This window comes from Conger conger, chromosome 7 (assembly GCF_963514075.1).
Source record: "Conger conger chromosome 7, fConCon1.1, whole genome shotgun sequence".
Lineage (NCBI taxonomy): Eukaryota > Metazoa > Chordata > Actinopteri > Anguilliformes > Congridae > Conger > Conger conger.
The window spans coordinates 6,521,428-6,543,482 of NC_083766.1; the positions used below are offsets into that span (position 1 = coordinate 6,521,428).

The following is a 22,055-nucleotide window of genomic DNA, read 5'->3' on the forward strand; positions in this document are numbered from 1 at the left end:
GCATACTGTAGTTGCCTGTACACAGAGGCAGGCATTGAATATACAAGGCAATTGCATTTCTGTACAAGCACAAGTAGTCATGTACATGCTAAGTCTTGCAACCTTTAACTGCATTTCATGTAAATTAATTGCAATTACTCTTTAGCCATTTAATACTGCAGCTCAGGTCCAAATGTTAAGTTATGTTTTTTTCAAATATGTGTATTGTTTCATTCCTACATGGTTCACCCAAGCCAGATGTAACATTATTCAATTAAAGCTGAAAGTCTGCACTTAACCACATTGTGATTGCTTTATTTCAACTGTTTGTTTGCTGGAGTACAGAGCAAAAATGACAGAAAATGTGTCACTGTGCAAATACTTACTGTCTGCACTGCATACTGTAGTTGCCTGCACACAGAGGCAGGCATTGAATATACAAGGCAATTGCATTTCTGTACAAGCACAAGTAGTCATGTACATGCTAAGTCTTGCAACCTTTAACTGCATTTCATGTAAATTAATTGCAATTACTCTTTAGCCATGTGTGCTTTAGAAACATGGAACATTTCAGATTCACTCCAGGCAACTTGTGGGTCATCATAACTGATTAATTGCCTGCCACATAACACATAACCTTTTGTTGTGTTATTGTGTTATTGCATATACTCTAGTGAGAATGGCATGACAACAGTGCATCACCCTTGTATATAAATAAATGTCACCAGCACACAGATTGTCAGATGCTGCACAGCAGCAAAAGGAGCTCAAGGATTCTTCCAATTGCACTTTTGAAAAAGATCAGTTACTTATTTATATTTGGGATATTATTCAAATATGAAATGAGGCCAGCTGTTCAGTGCGCATTATATTTGGCTGAATTCTGGAATGAAGGCACTCCTGCGTGTACAGTACGATACCTGTAAATAGGCATTTATTTCAGTGTGGTCAAATAGATATTTTTCAGGCCTGATGAAGGACACAAAGGAGCATAGTGTCTTTTTTCTTGGATTGGAAAGAGACCCTTTGATCTACTGTAGTTTCTATGTCTCTTTGTGTCCGTGACAGAACGTTATATCTGGTGTGCAAAGGAATGTCTTCCAATTTTACTGAATTATACCATTTAAATTAAGCAAAATAAATCAATTATATATTTGTTGCAAACCTTAAGGGTAATTTTTTTTTTTGTTAAGAAGGAAGTGATCTATGGAGGAGGGCAATGTTTCATCTGGACAGCTCACATTCTTACACCAGCAAGTCTATGTAATACAGATGAATGCAGTTGTGGTGACAGAGGTAATTGTGATATTGGCTACAGCATTGTTTTTTACCTTCATGAGTGGCCTCATGTTCTTCATTCTGTGGAGCAAACCAAAATTCAGGGAGGACTCGCGTTACATCCTCTTTGCCCACATGCTCATCAATGATTCTGTTCATCTAATGGGCATTATAGTGTTATTATTATTTGCTTTGGCATTCCTCCATATGTCTAAGGCCGTCTGCTCTATCATGGTACTGATTAGTGTAATCACTTATCACAACACCCCACTCAACCTGGCAGTGATTTCACTGGAGCGCTATGTGGCCATTCGCTTCCCTTTGCGTCACACAGAGATCGCCACCCAGAGAAGGACAGCGATCGCTATTGGACTAATGTGGTTCATTAGCTCTGTTAACATCCTCATTGAGATATTTTACAGCATTGCACTTGATCCCCACTTTTTCACTGCACCCGTATTTTGTATACGGGAGCAGCTGTTAATTGAGGAATGGCAGCTCGCCTTGACCAGTGGGTTGAATTTTTTTTTTCTTGTGGTTGTGGCTCTGACAATCCTCTATATTTACGTTAGTATAACATTAGTAGCTAAATCAGCTTCCACAAACAAGGATTCAGCCAATAAGGCTCGCAAAACTGTGCTGCTCCACATGTTTCAGCTGGGACTATGTATCACCTCTTTGCTGTTTACATTGTTTGAGTCTCTGATTGTCGAGACTGCCACTGCCTCGTTTATGTCTCTGCAATGCTTGAACTTTTTTTGCCTCCTTGTTCTTCCCCGTTGTCTGAGTCCCCTCATTTATGGCCTGAGAGACAGTGCCATCCGGCCACTTTTCCTCAGTTACTTCAGGTGCAACCCCACCACACTCAAGTAACACACTATGAGGGTTTAAATGTAAAATGACATTTGTCAAATCATTTATACCTTTAGATGTTTACTGGAATAACTGAGGTGAGATGCATTTTTCCAGAAGAGCAAAAAATGTCCCCTGCAAGCTATAATAATACTGCAGCTCAGGTCCAAATGTTAAGTTATGTTTTTTTCAAATATGTGTATTGTTTCATTCCTACATGGTTCCCCCAAGCCAGATGTAACATTATTCAATTAAAGCTGAAAGTCTGCACTTAACCACATTTTGATTGCTTTATTTCAACTGTTTGTTTGCTGGAGTACAGAGCAAAAATGACAGAAAATGTGTCACTGTGCAAATTATTCAAATTATTCAAACAGACAGCTGGACAAGTGGGTGGTTGTTGATTGGAGCCTTGAATGGATAGTATGGAAAAAGGGAGACAAGGGCAGCAAAAGTAATAGTAATAAAAGTAACGATGGGGAAAAAATAAAATAAAAATGGCTGGGTTGGATTAGGATATGGCATTGCATGGATAGTGTTTCTAGAGTATGTGAGTATATGTGAGTATAGGTTGGGTGTTGGGGGGTTAGTCAACAGGCAAATTGAATGATTTTATGAATGGACCCCAAATGTTTGCCTTGTGTGAGCTTTGGCGCTGGTGTGAAATTCGTTCCATGGATATGTGTTCTTTGAGTAGATTAGACCAATGTGTTATGTTTATTTTGTGTCTTGTTTTCCAGTTTAACAGAATGGTTTCCTTGGCGATAGCTAGGGCAATGAGTATAGGTTTGGTATTTTGATTTGGTGGGTTGATTGTTGAGAGGTCTCCTAGTAGACAGAAGGATGGACAGAGTGGAATGCTACAGCACATAATGCGAGAAATTTGGTATGTGACTTGTTTCCAGAAATGGTGAGTCGGTGGGCAGAGCCAGGTCGAGTGGAAGTAATTATCTGGGGTGTTCAAAGAGCAGTGAGTGCAAGTGTCTGAGTCCACAAATCCCATTTTAAACATCTTTTCGTGGGTGATACGAGTTCTGTGAATTACCTTGTATTGTATTAGTTGCAGGTTAGTATTGGTGGTCACTGTGAAGGTGTTCCTACAGATTTGAGTCCAGAAGTCTGAATTGTAGCTGAGTGATAAGTCTTTTTCCCAGGCTTGGATGGGGAGGGATATTGTTAGGTCTGTGGTTGATATTAGTTTGTATAATTTGGAGATAATTTTTTTTGGTATTGATTATTTTATTAATTTCATCCATTTGCAGAGGTGGTTGTAAGTAGTTGTTCATTATTTTAATTTTATATTTTAAAACAGATTTTAATTGAAAGTACTGGAGGTATTGCTCTTTCCCAATATTATACTTCTGGACCAAATCCTGGAAGGTGATGAAGGTGCCATCCTGAAAGATGTGTTGAAGATGTGTGATACCTTTTTGTTTCCATGAGGTGAAGGAGAGTGGTGTTTTGTTAATCAAGAAGTCAGGATTGTGCCATATTGGAGTGTATTTGCATGGGGTCATTGTGAATTTAAAGATTTTGTTAATTTTCCACCAGGCATTCAGAGTTGTTGAAATGACAGTGTTTTTGAAGCAGTTGTGGCGTTTTATAGAGGCACTGAGGAATGGTAGATCGGAGATGGAAATTTCTTTACATTCTGATTGTTCTATTTCTATCCATGGGTTGTCCTGTTGGTTGGGATGAATCCAGTTTGTGATGTAGTTTAGCTGGTTTGCCAAATAGTATTGATAAAAGTTTTGGGGCTTCCAGTCCTCCTTGAGTTTTGAGTTTCTGTGAGGTAGAAAGTTTGATCCGGGGAGTTTTATTTTTCCAATAGAATTTAGTTGTGATGGTGTTTAATGAACTAAACCATTTTGTGGTGGGCTAGAATCATTCTGAAGAGGTAGTTAATTTTTGGTAGTATGGTCATTTTTGCAGTTGCTATCCTGCCAATTAGAGATAGTGGTAAGTTTGTGCAACGGTTTAAATCATCTTCAATTGTATTTATTAATGGAATGAAATTAAGGAGGAACAACTCTGACAGCTTGGTGGAAATATTTATACCCAGATATTTGATATTGCTAGTGGAGGTGAGGGGTGAGGTCTGAGTTGTAGCATTCCAGACGGCACTATTTGTGGGTAAAATGGTTGATTTTGTCCAATTTATAGCATAGTCAGATATTTGAGAGAATGAATTAATGAGACTGATGACCTCATGCAGGGAGTTTGATGGGTCTTGTAGGTAGAGCAATATGTCATCTGCGTAAAGGCTGATTTTGTGGTGTGTAGAGGTGGTATGGATTCCCTTTATTTTATCGTTTTGACGTATTGCAGCAGCTAGTGGTTCAATAAACAAGGCTAATAAAGCTGGTGAGAGTGGACATCCTTGCCTGGTCCCTCTGTGCAGTGTGAAACTCTGTGATGTTAGTCCGTTAGTAGAAACTGTGGCCATTGGTGAATTATATAATATTTTTATCCAGTGAATAAACGATTCTCCAAAGCCAAATTTGTTGAGTGTTTTCAACAGGAATGTCCTTTTCTGCATGTAGTGAAGCGATAATTGTTTTAGTTTTGTTTTGATTTGATGTATGAATTAAATTGAAAAGTCTACGCATATTGTTTGAAGAGTGTCTTCCTTTGATAAATCCGGTTTGATCTGGATGGATTAGTGATGGGGTAACCATTTCAATTCGGGTGGCTAGTGCTTTACTGATAATTTTGAGATCGGTGTTGATGAGCGATAGGGGGCGGTAGCTGGAACATAGGGTTGGGTCTTTATCAGGCTTCAGTAATACTGAGAGGAGGGCTGTGTTCATGTGCGGTGGTATTTTTGAGTTTAGTTTGATGTCAACTGTCATTCTGAAGAAGAGTGGTGAGATTGTGTTCCAGAAGTGCTTAAAGAACTCAACTGGGAAACCATCAGGTCCTGGTGCTTTATTTTTAGGCATCTGGTTAATTGCTTTATTGAATTCTTCCAGTGTTAGGGGTGCATCTAGTTCAACTGATAGTTTTTCATTAAGACAAGGTAGGTCTACATGGTTAAGAAAGGAGTGGGTATCTACTAAATTTGGTTCGTGATCCGAGGTATATAATTTGTTGTAAAATTCCCGGAATGTATTGTTAATCTCAGTGGGTGTGGTCACGGGTTCCCCTGCTGAGTTCTTTATGACTGAGATGAGAGATTTGTCTTTGTTCCGCTTGAGTTGGTTTGCCAGATATTTACTTGATTTGTTATTGTGTTCAAAATTGTCATGTCTAAGTCTTTGTATTAGGAACTGGGTCTTTTTGTTTATGATAATGTTTAATTGAGAAGTGGTTGCCGCTAGTTCGTTCTGTATTTCTTCTGTGGGATTACAAGCATACATGCTATTCAATTCTTTGAGTTTGTGTTCTAAATTGTTTTCAAGTTAAAGTTTTCTTATATGAAGAGTATGACATTATTTTTCCTCGCAGCACTACTTTGGCAGTTTCCCAGAGTATTGAGGGTGGAATTTCTGGAGAATCGTTTATTTCCAAGAAGGATGCCCATTCTTTAGTGAAGAAGGTGTTGAAATCAGCATCTTTAAGCAGTGAGATATTGAAACGCCATCTGGTCATGGGTAGTTTGAATTGCATAGTGTTTAGATTGAAGGACACAGGGGCATGGTCACTGATTATGATGGGGTGGATTTTAAAGTCTGAAATATCAGATATGATTGAGTTACTTGTGAGGAAAAAGTCTATGCGAGAGAATGATTTATGAACCCGCCAGCTATCGCCAAGACCAAAATTACTCATGTACTGTTTCAGTGTTTTGGTGGTATGCCAGTTTCTAGTATTACCTGTGTGGCTAGATCTGTCTAAAGCAGGGTTGATGACGGTGTTGAAGTCGCCTCCGATTATTATTGTTGAATTTGAAATATCATTTAGTGAGGAGAAAAATGTATGAAAGAAAGTAGGATCATCAACATTGGGGCCATATATGTTTGCAATGGTGATATTGTTGCTATTAATGGAGGCATTGATGATAACATATCTTCCTTCAGGATCAGTGATTGTTGCATTATGGATTAATTGTATTCTTTTGTTTATTAGAATAGATACACCTCTTTTCTTGGAGTTGTAGGTAGATGAGAAAACCTGAATGAATTGTGAGGATTTTAACTTCTGAGGCTCAGAGTCCGTTAGGTGAGTTTCTTGTATGAGGCATATGTCTGCATGCAAGTTGGTGAGGTGATTTAGAATTTTATCTTTCTTTGCCTGTGAACTAATCCCACTGATATTCCAGTTTATGAATTTTATTGACATTTTTTAGGAGGGTAATAGTCTGTTTTTCCGCACATGAGGTTGAATGGGTTTCCCCATGTCCGTACTGTTTCTTTCTTACTCCTAGTTTTAAACAGAAATAGACAGCTAGGCACAGATAGGTACAGAGATAAACATCAGACAATGCATGAGAGACAAAGGGCTGTGTGTGCATGTGTGTTTTAGTGAGAATGAATGAAAGGAGAGAAAAGAAAAAAGAAAAAGAACAAATTAAAAGAAAAAGAACAAAAGGAGAGAACAGTGGAGTGTCCATAGTACAGATAACACTGAATGCTACCAGTAATGGAATGGGCTAGGCACGTTTGGAGGTTATGATTTTTGGGTCATTGCAAACCTTTAAATATTTTTAAAAAGCCAAGGTGTGGTGTCGCAGTCTCGAAATAAATGCACTGTTTGTCCACCACAAGGGAGACACGCTTGCCCTGATCTCTATGTTTTTTAAATATTGGCCACAATATTTTGCGGCGCTCATTTATTTGCCGGGGGAACTGATCATTTAGACCGAACTTTGTGCCTCTTAGTTCTCGTCCTTTGCTTTTTACGAATTCCTTTTGTTTATGGTGTTCGAAGCAACAATCGCTCGGGGACCGCGGTCTTTGCGTGCGCCAAGTCGGTGGACGCGGTGAAAAGTAATGTTGTTGATGATGTCCGATTGGAGTTTAAGTTCTCGCTGCATGAAGTCTTTAATTCATGCTTCTGGATTGTCCGGTGTAGTTTCTGGAATCCCTGAGAATATTAAATTATCACGCATGCTCCTGCTTTGTATGTCGATGATGGTTTCTTTGATAGTTTTATTTTCTTTCAAGACATAATCCATTTGGCTAGAGAGAGTTTTTTTTACGGTCGTTTGGAGTTCGCTGTTCTCTCAATGGTTTTGGCAAAACATTACAATATGGCGTACCGTTAATAAACTTTTATTCCTCCTAAATAGTGCACTAGTGCACCTTAATATGTTTAGGAAAACATTTGAGGCAAGAAATAAGCAATGCAATTGCTGAATCTTGATTCATATTTGATCTGCAATGCCTAGTTTGAAAGTTTGATCCAGGTTTTGTGAGCCCGTTGAAAGTAGCACAGCACTCACTGGACTCATGCTCTGCAATCCTCTCCATAGAAAATAATGGAATGTGTTGCTCACATGATTCTTACAGCAGGTCAGATCCACTCGTTAGTTTTGTTCCAACCTAAGAAGAAATTGTAAATACGAGAAAATCGTTTAATGTGCCAAGTTCTCTTAAATCCATTGTATGAGCAATTTAAGAAGAAATTACATCATTGGCATTTGGCAGAGGCTCTTATCCAGAGCGACGTACAGTTGATTAGACAAAGCAGTAGACAATCCTCCCCTGGAGCAATGCAGGGTTAAGGGCCTTGCTCAAGGGCCCAACAGCTGTGCGGATCTTATTGTGGTTACCGGGATTAGAACCACTGACCTTGCATATCCCAGTCATTTACCTTAACCACTATGCCACAGGCCACCCAGACAAATGGGTTTGTACGAGTTCTTCTTGCATGAGGCCCATTGATCCCAAGCATATTGCTAAAGCAACAGTTTTTCAAAGCCAAAAACTGAAAAATTCCTGATTGTTGAAGTCACTTACCCGATTTGAATCCAAATGAATGTGCATTTAATATGCTAAAGAGAAAACTTAAGGCAACAAGCCCCTGGAACAAGTAGCAGCTAAAGATGGCTACAGTACAGGCTTGGCAGAGCACCACCAGAAAACATACTAAGCTCCCATGATGTCTATAGGTCACAGACTTCAAGCACACATTGTATGCTAAGGATATTCAACAAAGTGCTGAACATGACTACTTTAAATTACATCACATTAACATGATGGTGTCCTGAAATGAGGGGCTAGGTATAAGATGTGCTGTAATTTCTACTTTGTGAAACCAAAGTGTATTCTTCAAATGGTTCAGAAATATTTCAACTGACAGCTGTTACTTCTCCAGTTAATTTGAAAACTTGCACATTTCAGTCCTAATATGATACAATAAAAATGAAAAACACAACTCTACACTCCTATGCATGATATCAATTGTGGCCTTAATCAGCCTTTGAAAAATGTCTCATTTTAAGAGTTGCCTGACTAAAGACATAATGTCTTTCCATGTTGCCCTGACCAACATTACAGGGAATTTATGGACCCGCTATAGGCCTAATATTGCCTGGAGACATGCTAAGTCTTGCAACCTTTAACTGCCTTTCATGTAAATTAATTGCAATTACTCTTTAGCCATGTGTGCTTTAGAAACATGGAACATTTCAGATTCACTCCAGGCAACTTGTGGGTCATCTTAACTGATTCATTGCCTGCCACATAACACTCACACACCTTTTGTTGTGTTATTGTGTTATTGCATATACTCTAGTGAGGATGGCATGACAACAGTGCATCACCCTTGTATATAAATAAATGTCACCAGCACACAGATTGTCAGATGCTGCACAGCAGCAAAAGGAGCTCAAGGATTCTTCCAATTGCACTTTTGAAAAAGATCAGTTACTTATTTATATTTGGGATATTATTCAAATATGAAATGAGGCCAGCTGTTCAGTGCGCATCATATTTGGTTGAATTCTGGAATGAAGGCACTCCTGCGTGTACCTTTAAATAGGCATTTATTTCAGTGTGGTCAAATAGATATTTTTCAGGAGCATAGTGTCTTTTTTCTTGGATTGCAAAGAGACCCTTTGATCTACTGTAGTTTCTATGTCTCTTTGTGTCCGTGACAGAACGTTATGTCAGGTGTGCAAAGGAATGTCTTCCAATTTTATTGAATTATACCAATTAAATTAAGCAAAATAAATCAATTATATATTTGTTGCAAACCTTAAGGGTAATTTTTTTTTTGGTTAAGAAGGAAGTGATCTATGGAGGAGGGCAATGTTTCATCTGGACAGCTCACATTCTTACACCAGAAAGTCTATGTAATACAGATGAATGAAGTTGTGGTGACAGAGGTAATTGTGATATTGGCTACAGCATTGTTTTTTACCTTCATGAGTGGCATTATGTTCTTCATTCTGTGGAGCAAACCTAAATTCAGGGAGGACTCGCGTTACATCCTCTTTGCCCACATGCTCATCAATGATTCTGTTCATCTAATGGGCATTATAGTGTTATTATTATTTGCCTTGGCATTCCTGCATATGTCTAAGGCCATCTGCTCTATCCTGGTAGTGATTACTGCAGTCACTTATAACAACACCCCACTCAACCTGGCATTGATTTCACTGGAGCGCTATGTGGCCATTCGCTTCCCTTTGCGTCACACAGAGATCGCCACCCAGAGAAGGACAGCGATCGCTATTGGACTAATGTGGTTCATTAGCTCTGTTAACATCCTCATTGAGATATTTTACATCATGGCGCTCGATCCCCACTTTTTCACGGCACCCATATTTTGTACACGGGAGCAGATGTTAATTGAGGAATGGCAGCTCACCTTGTACAGTGCGGCAAGTTTTTTTTTCCTTGTGGTTGTGGCTCTGACAATCCTCTATATTTACGTTAGTATAACATTAGTAGCTAAATCAGCTTCCACAAACAAGGATTCAGCCAATAAGGCTCGCAAAACTGTGCTGCTCCACATGTTTCAGCTGGGATTATGTATCACCTCTTTGCTGTATTCATTGTTTGAGTCTCTGATTGCCAAGAATGGCACTGCCTCGTTTATGTCTCTGCAATGCTTGAACTTTTTTTGGCTCCTTGTTCTTCCCCGTTGTCTGAGTCCCCTCATTTATGGCCTGAGAGACAGTGCCATCCGGCCACTTTTCCTCAGTTACTTCAGATGCAACCCCACCACACTCAAGTAACACACTATGAGGGTTTAAATGTAAAATGACATTTGTCAAATCATTTATACCTTTAGATGTTTACTGGAATAACTGAGGTGAGATGCATTTTTCCAGAAGACCAAAATAGTGTCCCCTGCAGGCTATAATAATACTGCAGCTCAGGTCCAAATGTTAAGTTATGTTTTTTTCAAATATGTGTATTGTTTCATTCCTACATGGTTCACCCAAGCCAGATGTAACATTATTCAATTAAAGCTGAAAGTCTGCACTTAACCACATTGTGATTGCTTTATTTCAACTGTTTGTTTGCTGGAGTACAGAGCAAAAATGACAGAAAATGTGTCACTGTGCAAATACTTACTGTCTGCACTGCATACTGTAGTTGCCTGAACACAGAGGCAGGCATTGAATATACAAGGCAATTGCATTTCTGTACAAGCACAAGTAGTCATGTACTCATCAAATTTATGAAGTCAGGTTATGTCATCTCACTATCCATCACCTATGTATATTCAATAGATAGACAAAATAATGTGACAGTGTTATCAATAGGTATATTGTAAATGGCAAACACAACACATTGCACATGACTGTGGCATTGTTAGTTAAACTAACTCAGATCCTCTGTACAATTAAAGCAACAAGAACTGCATCTGCGCAACAATATAATTTGGAGAGTCGCAACATTACTTGAAAGAGGATTCTCTGAGGAGCAGCAGATGAGACATGAGAGATAATAAGTACAACTTTTAACGATATATTTTTGCCCTTGTGTTTTCTTTTCTCTGTTTTTAGGTATGGAATTATATTTAGATTATGAGGTTGTGAGGATCGACGAAATGCCAATTAGACTGAGCTCTGTTAACAGAACAATGGACCACAGGCTGAAATTAGCCAAGAGGAAATTCTCAACAAATACTCAGAAATGTATACTCAGAGAGTTGTTAATGGTTGGAACAGTTTGCCAGGACATGTGGTTGAAGCACGGTACTGACTATGATATAGTTTTAGGTCTTTCACTTTTGCTATTCATTTGTTTGATTGTTTACACATTTTTGCAGCTATTTCTTTTTTTTGGTTCGCTTTATTGTTTCTATTGATTCTCTTGGTTTTACTCTTATGATTTAAAAGCTTTTCTGTGTTTTTTATATATTGCTTGCTGTTTTATATATTGTTTGATTGTTCTTTATTGTTTGTTGATTTGTTTTATGTCGGCGGTTTTTGGCCAAATGTTTCTTCTTTCGTTTCTTTGATTTGTCAAATGGACTAAGACAAACACTCACGACTTGATTTTGACACTACATGAAACTTATCCAAACAACACTTCTATATTGTTTCAAGACTTGGTGCACTTTTTGGGTGACCAATCCTTTCCACACACATGCACACAGTTACACACCAACGGTGATTGGCTGCCATGAAAGGCACCGACCAGCTTGTAATGAGTGATTGGGGGTTAGGTGTCTTGCTCAGGGACACTTTAACACACCTGACACACCAGACGGCAGCTCTTACCTCTTGAGCTAATGTGTCCCGTATTCAACTAAATGAGGAAATGAGGGAGTACAAAAAATAATTTTATGTTGTTATTAAGGAAATAAATTCAAGACTAATCTAAGGAATGTTTGTATGGCAATTGATACACATTCACCAATGGTACCAGACAAATTTCTTACGCAGGGTCTGACATAAGTTAGAGCAGGTGCTGTATGGTTAAAAATAAACAAAACAAAGTAGGGGAGACCGGGGATGGTTTAAACACCATCAGTTTGACCAACAAGGGATAGATTGTGGCAATGTGATCACATTTGTCCAGACCTATATTCCCCTTTGAGCTCACAGGTGAAGTTTGCTGACTCTATATTAAATATTGGGTGTTTTAAGCCTGAATAAATTATTTTGCGGTACAAAAGTAATTATTTGCATCTCATCTATTTTTTTGGTTAGCAGTTACAATATTGTATTACCCTTACTCAGCGGGCCAAACACACTACACAAAGTTGCACAATATGTTCTGAATATGTTCTGTACTGCATTTCGACTTGATTTTCAATCATCTGTAAAAAGGTGATTACACTGTAATGTATATTACTTAGATACCCCTTTCCATGGTTGTTTTCAAATTCTTAAATATATAGTCCATTTATAACACTTCACTTGGTATTTCTTTGACTTATAAAGCCTTCTGGTGATGTAGCCTATTCTCTTCAAGATTTAAAGCGTTGTGTGTTCAGAGATGCTGTTCTGCATACTCCTGCTGTAATGTATGGTTATTTGCGTTACTGTCACCTTCCTGCCAGCTTTGACCAGTCTGGCAACAGAACTGCTGCTCGCTGGATGTTTTTTTCGTTTTTCACACAATTCTGACAAACAATCATTCCAAAGTCAAAGTCACTTAGATCACCTTTTATCCCCATTCTGATGGTTGATGCGAACATTAACTGAAGCTACCATATCTGCAAACGTTTATGCATTGCAGTGCTGCGACACGATTGGCTGATTACATAATCACATGAATAAGTAGGTGTACAGGTGTTCCTCATAAAATGAGTGTACAACTGAAGAACCTTCGTACACAATATGGGAATCCAACTCATTAGGTATATGGACATTTCCCTTACCGACATACTACACCACTGCCAGTAACTGCATTTATTTCTTCTGTGTGTTTTTAATGTGGCTCTCACTCAAAAACCTGTTCTGAAATCTGTGCTGCCTGTGTCACTGAATGCTGACTGAGGCCTGATGCATCCAGCCCAACACCCTGCATTACACATCTACCGATGAACACAGGAACAAACAAGGGGCCTAACTGCACCCACAGCTCTGACATGGACATTAATAATAAATTAGTGTTAATGATGGGGCAGGGGACCTACAGTCTGCAGAGGAAAAACATTTTAATGGCACCCTGGAGCTTTCTCTGTGGGGGCACCTTACTCCTCACATGACATGAGGCCATGCACAGAGCAGGGACCAGTTTACTCTGCCACCATCTTCCTGCTCCTGTTACATCATCTGGTCAAACACAACACTGAACTGACAGGGCTTTGCCTATAGGCCTTTGAGCACAATAAGTACAATATTAGCATGTACATTCAGTGAGCACTTTATTAGGTATTTATTAGACTTCTTTTTTAGACTCATTGGTCTTCACACAGGATGTTGTTTTTTTTTTTTTCAACATTCCCTGCAAACTATAGAGACTGTTGTATGTGAAAATCCCAGGAGATCCGCAGATCAAACCACTTAGATCACATTTCTTCCCCATTCTGACATTTGATGTGAAAAACAGCTGAACCTCTTGACCATGTCTGCATGCTTGTATGCAGTTTAGTTGCTGCCACATGATTGGCTGATGAAATATTTGCTTGTATGCAATTTAGTTTCTGCCACATGATTGGCTGATGAAATATTTGCATTAACAACCTGGTGTACAGGTCTACCCAATAAAGTGCTCTGTGAGTGTTGATTATTATATGTGTTTTAAGATGCTGTAGCCTATCCACTTTTGACAAGCAGATTTCACACGTTATGTGTTCAGAGATGCTCTTCTGTATACTGTTGTAATGCGTTGTTATTTTATTTACTGTCACCTTCCTGTCACCTTTGACCAGTCTGGTCCTTCTCCTCTGACCTCTCTCATTAACAATGCTTTCTGCCCACAGAACTGCTGCTCACTGGATGTGTGTGAAAATCCCATGAGATAAGCAGGTTCTGTCTGGCACCAACAATCATTCCACAGCCAAAGTCACTTCGTTCACATTTCTTCCCCATTCTGACATTTCGTCTGAAAAGCAACTGAACCTCTTGACCACATCTGCACGTTTTAATGCATTTAGTTGCTGCCACATGATTGTCAGATACAATATTATAGTTGCATTAACCAGCTGGTGTACAGGTTTACCTAATAAAGTGATCACTGAGTGTATAAACAGTGGGCTCAATACAGGTAATAATCTATATGCGATGCATATACTGTATATATGTTTTTAAGCAATCTAATTTTTTTCTGAAAACCATAGGTGCCAAATTTATAGGCATCCCTGGTTTAATACTTTGTGCAGACACCCCTGGCAAATATGACAATCATGACTCTTCTCCTATTACTTGTGATAAGGTTATGGTTTAATTCAGACCACAGATTTAGATGGGATTTAAATCTGGAGACTAAATGGTCATTGAAGAACATGGATGTTGTTTTCACTCAACCCTTTCCGTGTGGAGTTTGATATGTTTGGAGTCATTGTCCTGTTGGGCAAATCTCTGTCACATTTCATGCTTGCCATGTCATGTTTCATGTTTAGTTATTGTCTTAGTTATTTTATTGTCATATCATGTATTATGTTAGTCTAGTTTTGCCACGTTTTTAGGTTATATTTCTTGTTACGTTTCATCCATCCATCCATCCATCCATCATCACCCGCTTATCCGGAGTCGGGTCGCGGTGGCAGTAGGCAAAGCCGGGTATTCCAGGTGTCCCTCTCCCCAGCAACGCATTCTAGCTCCTCCTGGGGGATCCCGAGGCGTTCCCAGGCCAGGAGAGATATATAATCTCTACAGCGGGCTCTGGGTCTCCCTCGGGGTCTCCGCCCAGTTTGACGAGCCCGGAAAACCTCCAAAGGGAGGCGCCCGGGAAGCATCCTGATCAGATGCCCGAACCACCTCAATTGGCTCCTTTCGACGCGAAGGAGCAGCGGCTCTACTCCGAGCTCCCTCCGGATGTCCAAACTCCTCACCCTATCTCTAAGGCTGAGCCCGGCCACCCTACGGAGGAAGCTCATTTTGGCCGCTTGTATACGTGATCTTGTTCTTTCGGTCTCTACCCAAAGCTTGTGACCATAGGTGAGGGTTGGGATGTAGATCGACCAGTAAATCGAGAGCTTCGCCTTCCGGCTCAGCTCCCTCTTCACCACGACGGTCCGGTGCAACGCCCGCATTACTGCTGATGCTGCACCGATCCGCCTGTCGATCTCACGCTCCCTTCTACCCTCACTCGTGAACAAGACCCCGAGATACTTCTCCTTCACTTGGGGCAAAGACTCGTTCCCAACCCGGAGGGTTGGATAGTTTGGATAGTTTGGATAGTTAACTTTGGTCACTTTTGCTCTGTTTGTTTGTTTGTTTGTTCAAAAAAAAAAAAAAAAAAAAAAAAAAAAAAGGCCCTTGGCCTTATCTTTGTTGTGCAGGTAGCAGTTGAAATTGTACTTCCCTCTAGGGTCTTTCAGCGAACTTATCCCTGGTTATGGGTATGCACTTTGTTGTATGTCGCTCTGGATAAGAGCGTCTGCCAAATGCCAATAATGTAATGTAATGTAATGTAATGGAGGGAGCAATCCACCGTTTTCCGGCAGAGAACCATGGTCTCGGACTTGAAGGTGCTGACTCTCATCCCGGCCACTTCACACTCGGCTGCAAACCGCTCCAGTGTGTGCTGAAGGTCACGGTCCGATGAAGCCAGTAGAACCACATCATCCGCCAAACCGGACACTCTCCTCACCTCGGCTGCACCTTGAGATCCTGTCCATGAATACCACAAACAGGACCGGTGACAAGGGGCAACCTTGGCGGAGTCCAACACCCACAGGAAACATGCTTGACTTTGTGCCGAGAATGCGGACACAGCTCTCACTTTGGTTATACAGGGACCAGATGGCTCGTATCAACGGCCCCGGTACCCCATACTCCCGCAGTACATCCCACAGGGTTCCCCGGGGGACACGGTCGAAAGCCTTCTCCAAGTCCACAAAGGAGCTCCTCAAAATGCTCTTTCCACCGCCCGACAATATCCCCAGTCCGGGTCAGCAGTTCTCCTCCCCTGCTGAAAACAGCCTGAGACAAGCCCTGCTTTCCCTTTCTGAGTCGTCGGATGGTTTGCCAGAACTTCCTTGAGGCCAATCGAAAGTCCTTCTCCATAGCCTCCCCAAACTCCTCCCATACCCGGGTTTTTGCTTCAGCGACTGCCGAAGCTGCAGCCCTTCTGGCCACCCGGTACCTGTCTGCTGCTTCAGGGGACCCCCGGGCCAGCCAAGCCCGAAAGGCCTCCTTCTTCAGCTTGATGGCTTCCGTCACCGCTGGTGTCCACCAGCGGGTACTTGGGTTGCCGCCCCGACAGGCACCGATGACCTTCTGGCCACAGCTCCTGCTTGCCGCCTCTGCAATGGAGGCTTTGAACATGGCCCACTCGGACTCCATGTCCCCAGCTTCCCCCGGGATGCATGAGAAGTTCCTCCGGAGGTGGGAGTTGAAGACCTCGTGAACAGGGGCCTCCGCCAGACGTTCCCAGTTCACCCTCATTACACGTTTGCTACCCTATGCTCGAACATGGTGTTTGTTATCGACAATCCATGACCAGCACCGAAGTCCAATAACAAAACACCGCTTGGGTTCAGATCAGGCAGGTCATTCATCCCAATCACCCCCCTCCAGGTTTCTCCGTCATTGCCCACGTGAGCGTTGAAGTCGCCCAGCAGAACTATGGAGTTTCCGGGTGGCACCCTTTCCAGGATGCCGCCCAGTGACTCCAAGAAGGCTGGATACTCTGAACTGCCGTTTGGTGCATAAGCACGAATGTCAGAGCTTTCCCCCCAGCGACACGTAGTCGCAGAGAGGCGACCCTCTCGTTCCCCGGGTGGAACTCCAACACAGTGGCGCTCAGCCGGTGGCTTGTGAGTATCCCCACACCCGCCCGGCGCCTCTCACCTTGAGCAACTCCAGAAAAGAACAGAGTCCAGCCCCTCTCCAGGAGTTTGGTTCCGGAACCAGTACTGTGCGTGGAGGTGAGCCCAACTATATCTAGTTGGTACCGCTCCGCCTCCCGCACTAGCTCCGGTTCCTTCCCCACCAGAGAGGTGACGTTCCACGTCCCCAGAACCAGTCTGCGATGCCGAGGATCAGCACGCCCGGATCCCGCCTTCGCCTACTGCCCGTTGGGCAAAGCACCCGACTCCGAGCCCACAGGGCGGCGACCCCACGTGACCAGTTTGGGCTGTGCCCGGCCGGGCCCCATGGGATAAGGCCCGGCCACCAGACGCTCGCCGACAAGCTCCCCTCCCGGTCCTGGCTCCAGCAGGGGGCCCCGGTTTTCCCTTTCCGGGAGAGGTAACTGTGTCATTGTGTGGCCATATCATGGAGTCTTTGAATCGCTCTTAGTCTAGCCCCTCCCCTGGGACCAATTTGCCTTGGGAGACCTTAGTGGGGGCTAACAGTGTCCCCGACAACCTAGCTCCCAGGATCACCAGGACACACAAACCCCTCCACCACGTTAAGGTGGCGATTCCTCGGAGGGGGTTACGTTTCATTTTCATGTCATATTACGTTTCATGTTTAGTTCTTGATTCGATGTATTTTCTAGTCTTGTCATGTCACGTTCTATAGTTTATTCATGTCAAAGTTCGCAAACTTGTTATGTCACGATTTATATTTGTTTCATGTTATGTTTTCCCGTTCATTGATTAGCATACACTAAGATGAAGATTCGACTAAGATTAATCAAGGCAATTTAACTTTATTTGATTTTATTTACAATAGGGGCGCCAATCATTTTGACACCTATGATTTTCAGAAATAATGAAATAATGATTATTGAATAAAAAAACATTGAAACATGGAAGTAAATGTATTGAAATTGAAGTATACAGTTTTTCTATCTCTTTGATTATAAGATATATATTATGATATGTGTTATCTGCAGCCATTTTTCCTCGAGGTTACCAATAACTCTGGAGCCCACTGTATATAATTGTTCTTTTGGCTCTGTACTCCAACACATTCGATTTGAAATGAAACACTGAATATGAGGTTTAAAGTGTAGCCTGTTCGTCCTTTTTTTTGTTTAGAGGGCAATGCTCCTAATTTCAGGAAACAATCCTAACCAGTCCACATGAACATGATCAATCCCCACCTCTTCATAAATGAGCGTGCGTGCGTGAGAATTGTGAATTAGCATAATTGACACCCAAAAATGCCATATCAGGCTAGGAAAATCCATTGAACCCCCAAACTGCCCATTTTATATGCTGCACTGTAGGTGGGCTCCATCATATAGATGGTTAATGGGATCAACAAGAACATGGGATGTAGTCTTCCACATAGTCAGCACCTGATTGGGTGGCCTGACAATACAGCGTACCGTTAATAAACTTTTATTCCTCCTCAATAGTGCACTAGTGCACCTTAATATGTTTATGAAAATATTTGAGGCAAGAAATAAGCTCCTATTTGATATGCAATGCTTAGTTTGAAAGTTTGATCCAGGTTTTGTGAGCCCGTTGAAAGTAGCACAGCACTCACTCATCATGCTCTGCAATCCTCTCCAGAGAAAATAATGGAATGTGTTGCTCACACATGTTGAATGCGCCAAGTTCTCTTAAATACTTTGTTTGAGCAATTTAAGAAAAAATTACATTTTTGGCATTTGGCAGAGGCTCTTATCCAGAGGGACATACAGTTGATTAGACAAAGCAGTAGACAATCCTCCTCTGGAGCAATGCAGGGTTAAGGGCCTTGCTCAAGGGCCCAACGGCTGTGCAGATCTTATTGTGGCTACCGGGATTGGAACCACCAACCTTGCATATCCCAGTCATTTACCTTAACCACTATGCCACAGGCCGCCCAGACAAATGTGTTTGTACGAGTTCTTCTTGCATGAGGCCCATTGATCCCAAACATATTGCTAAAGCAACAGTTTTTCAAAGCCAAAAACTGAAAAATTCCTGATTGTTGGATTGATTCCAAATGAATGTGCATTTCATATGCTAAAGAGAAAACTTAAGGCAACTAGCCCCTGGAACAAGTAGCAGCTAAAGATGGCTACAGTACAGGCCTGGCAGAGCACCACCAGAAAACATACTAAGCTCCCATGATGGCTATAGGTCACAGACTTCAAGCACACATTGTATGCTAAGGATATTCAACAAAGTGCTGAACATGACTACTTTAAATTACATCACATTAACATGATGGTGTCCTGAAATGAGGGGCTGTAATGTAATGTGCTGTAATTTTTACATTGCGAAACCAAAGTGTATTCTTCAAATGGTTCAGAAATATTTCAACTGACAGCTGTTACTTCTCCAGTTAATTTGAAAACTTGCACATTTCAGTCCTAATATGATACAATAAAAATGAAAAACACAACTCTACACTCCTATGCATGATATCAATTGTGGCCTTAATCAGTCTTTGAAAAATGTCTCATTTTAAGAGTTGCCTGACTAAAGACATAATGTCTTTCCATGTTGCCCTGACCAACATTACAGGGAATGTATGGACCCGCTATAGGCCTAATATTGCCTGGAGACATGCTAAGTCTTGCAACCTTTAACTGCATTTTAATTGCAATTACTCTTTAGCCATGTGTGCTTTAGAAACATGGAACATTTCAGATTCACTCCAGGCAACTTGTGGGTCATCTTAACTGATTAATTGCCTGCCACATAACACTCACACACCTTTTGTTGTGTTATTGTGTTATTGCATATACTCTAGTGAGGATGGCATGACAACAGTGCATCACCCTTGTATATAAATAAATGTCACCAGCACACAGATTGTCAGATGCTGCACAGCAGCAAAAGGAGCTCAAGGATTCTTCCAATTGCACTTTTGAAAAAGATCAGTTACTTATTTATATTTTGGATATTATTCAAATATGTAATGAGGCCAGCTGTTCAGTGCGCATTATATTTGGCTGAATTCTGGAATGAAGGCACTCCTGCGTGTACAGTACGATACCTGTAAATAGGCATTTATTTCAGTTTGGTCAAATAGATATTTTTCAGGCCTGATGAAGGACACAAAGAAGCATAGTGTCTTTTTTCTCGGACTGCAAAGAGACCCTTTGATCTACTGTAGTTTCTATGTCTCTTTGTACCTGTCAGGTGTGCAAAGGAATGTCTTCCAATTTTACTGAATTGTACCATTAAGCAAAATAAATAAATAATATTTGTTGCAAACAGGGGTTTTTTTGGTTAAGAAGGAAGTGATCTATGGAGGAGGGCAATGTTTCATCTGGGCAGCTCTCATTCTTACACCAGCAAGTCTATGTAATACAGATGAATGCAGTTGTGGTGACAGAGGTAATTGTGATATTGGCAACTGCATTGTTTTTTACCTTCATGAGTGGCATCATGTTCTTCATTCTGTGGAGCAAACCAAAATTCAGGGAGGACTCACGTTACATCCTCTTTGCCCACATGCTCATCAATGATTCTGTTCATCTAATGGGGACTATATTGTTGTACTTATTTGCCTTGGCATCCCTCTATATGTCTAAGGCCATCTGCTCTATCCTGATACTGATTTCTGCAGTCACTTATAACAACACCCCACTCAACCTGGCAGTGATTTCACTGGAGCGCTATGTGGCCATTCGCTTCCCTTTGCGTCACACAGAGATCGCCACCCAGAGAAGGACAGCGATCGCTATTGGAATAATGTGGTTCATTAGCTCTTTTAACATCCTCATTGAGATATTTTACATCATGGCACTTGATCCCCACTTTTTCAGTGCACCCATATTTTGTATGCGGGAGCAGATGTTAATTGAGGAATGGCAGCTCACCTTGTACAGTGCGGCAAGTTTTCTTTTCCTTGTGGTTGTGGCTCTGACAATCCTCTATATTTATGTTAGTATAACATTAGTAGCTAAATCAGCTTCCACAAACAAGGATTCAGCCAATAAGGCTCGCAAAACTGTGCTGCTCCACATGATTCAGCTGGGACTATGTATCACCTCTTTGCTGTTTGCATTGTTTGAGTCTCTGATTGCCAAGACTGCCACTGCCTTGTATGTGCCTCTGCAATTCTTGAACTTTTTTTGCCTCCTTGTTCTTCCTCGATGTCTAAGTCCCCTCATTTATGGCCTGAGAGACAATGCCATCCGGCCACTTTTCCTCAGGTACTTCAGGTGCAACCCCACCACACTCAAGTAACACACTATGAGGGTTTAAATGTAAAATGACATTTGTCAAACCATTTATACCTTTTGATATTTACTGGAATAACTGAGGTTAGATTCATATTTCCAGAAGAGCAAAATAGTGTCCCATGCAGGCTGTAAACCTACAGTATGATAATACTACAGCTCAGGTCCAAATGTTCAGTTATGTTTTTTTCAAATATGTGTATTGTTTAATTCCAACATTGTTCACCCAAGCCAGATGTAACATTATTCAATTAAAGCTAAAAGTCTGCACTTTAACCACATAGTGATTGGTTTATTTCAACCATTTGTTTGTTGGAGTACAGAGCAAAAGTAACAGAAAATGTGTCACTGTGCAAATACTTACTGTCTGCACTGCATACTGTAGTTCCCTGCACACAGAGGTGGGCATTGAATATACAAGGCAATTGCTTTTCTGGCAGTGGTCAGAGAACCTCGTAGCTAGATTGATCATGTTCTAGAAAGTCTACAAAAATGTAGATAATAGCATTCCTATGTACAAATACACAACAGCGAAATGGACAGTTAAACCGAAGAAAATCCAAGTAGACAATCAACATTATATGGATGTTTCGTTTGAGAATGAACACTGACCTCATCACACAGCCAGCTATAGGCAGTCCATTACACAGGTTTTAATTGACAACCTCATGATGACATTTAAATTGAACTGCACAAAACAGAATACAAGCACAAGTTGTCATGTTCTCATCAAATATATTAAGTCAGGTTGTGTCATCTCACTATCCATCACCTATGTATATTCAATAGATAGACAAAATAATGTGACAGTGTTATCAATAGTTATATTGTAAAAGGCAAACACAACACATTGCACATAACTGTGGCATTGTTAGTTAAACTAACTCAGATCCTCTGTACCATTAAAGAACT

The 22,055-nt window shown here is 41.1% G+C and overlaps 3 protein-coding genes across 3 annotated transcripts; all 3 read left to right on the forward strand.

Moving 5' to 3' along the window:
• The first annotated feature begins 1,314 nt into the window (after window positions 1–1,314).
• LOC133132423 (odorant receptor 131-2-like) lies at window positions 1,315–2,130 on the forward strand. The gene has a single exon (XM_061247865.1). The coding sequence runs from the start codon at window positions 1,315–1,317 to the stop codon at window positions 2,128–2,130; it is 816 nt and encodes a 271-aa protein (XP_061103849.1).
• Window positions 2,131–9,418: 7,288 nt separating this feature from the next.
• On the forward strand, window positions 9,419–10,234 carry LOC133132424 (odorant receptor 131-2-like). The gene has a single exon (XM_061247866.1). It carries the CDS (start codon window positions 9,419–9,421, stop codon window positions 10,232–10,234), a length of 816 nt encoding a protein of 271 aa, XP_061103850.1.
• Window positions 10,235–20,205: 9,971 nt separating this feature from the next.
• Window positions 20,206–21,150, forward strand: LOC133132425 (odorant receptor 131-2-like). The gene has a single exon (XM_061247867.1). It carries the CDS (start codon window positions 20,206–20,208, stop codon window positions 21,148–21,150), a length of 945 nt encoding a protein of 314 aa, XP_061103851.1.
• Window positions 21,151–22,055: the final 905 nt, after the last annotated feature.

Excerpts from the sequence above, each read along its gene's own strand:
- LOC133132424 (XM_061247866.1), top strand. The coding sequence starts at position 9,419 with ATGAGTGGCATTATGTTCTTCATTCTGTGGAGCAAACCTAAATTCAGG.
- LOC133132423 (XM_061247865.1), top strand. The coding sequence starts at position 1,315 with ATGAGTGGCCTCATGTTCTTCATTCTGTGGAGCAAACCAAAATTCAGG.
- LOC133132425 (XM_061247867.1), top strand. The coding sequence starts at position 20,206 with ATGGAGGAGGGCAATGTTTCATCTGGGCAGCTCTCATTCTTACACCAG.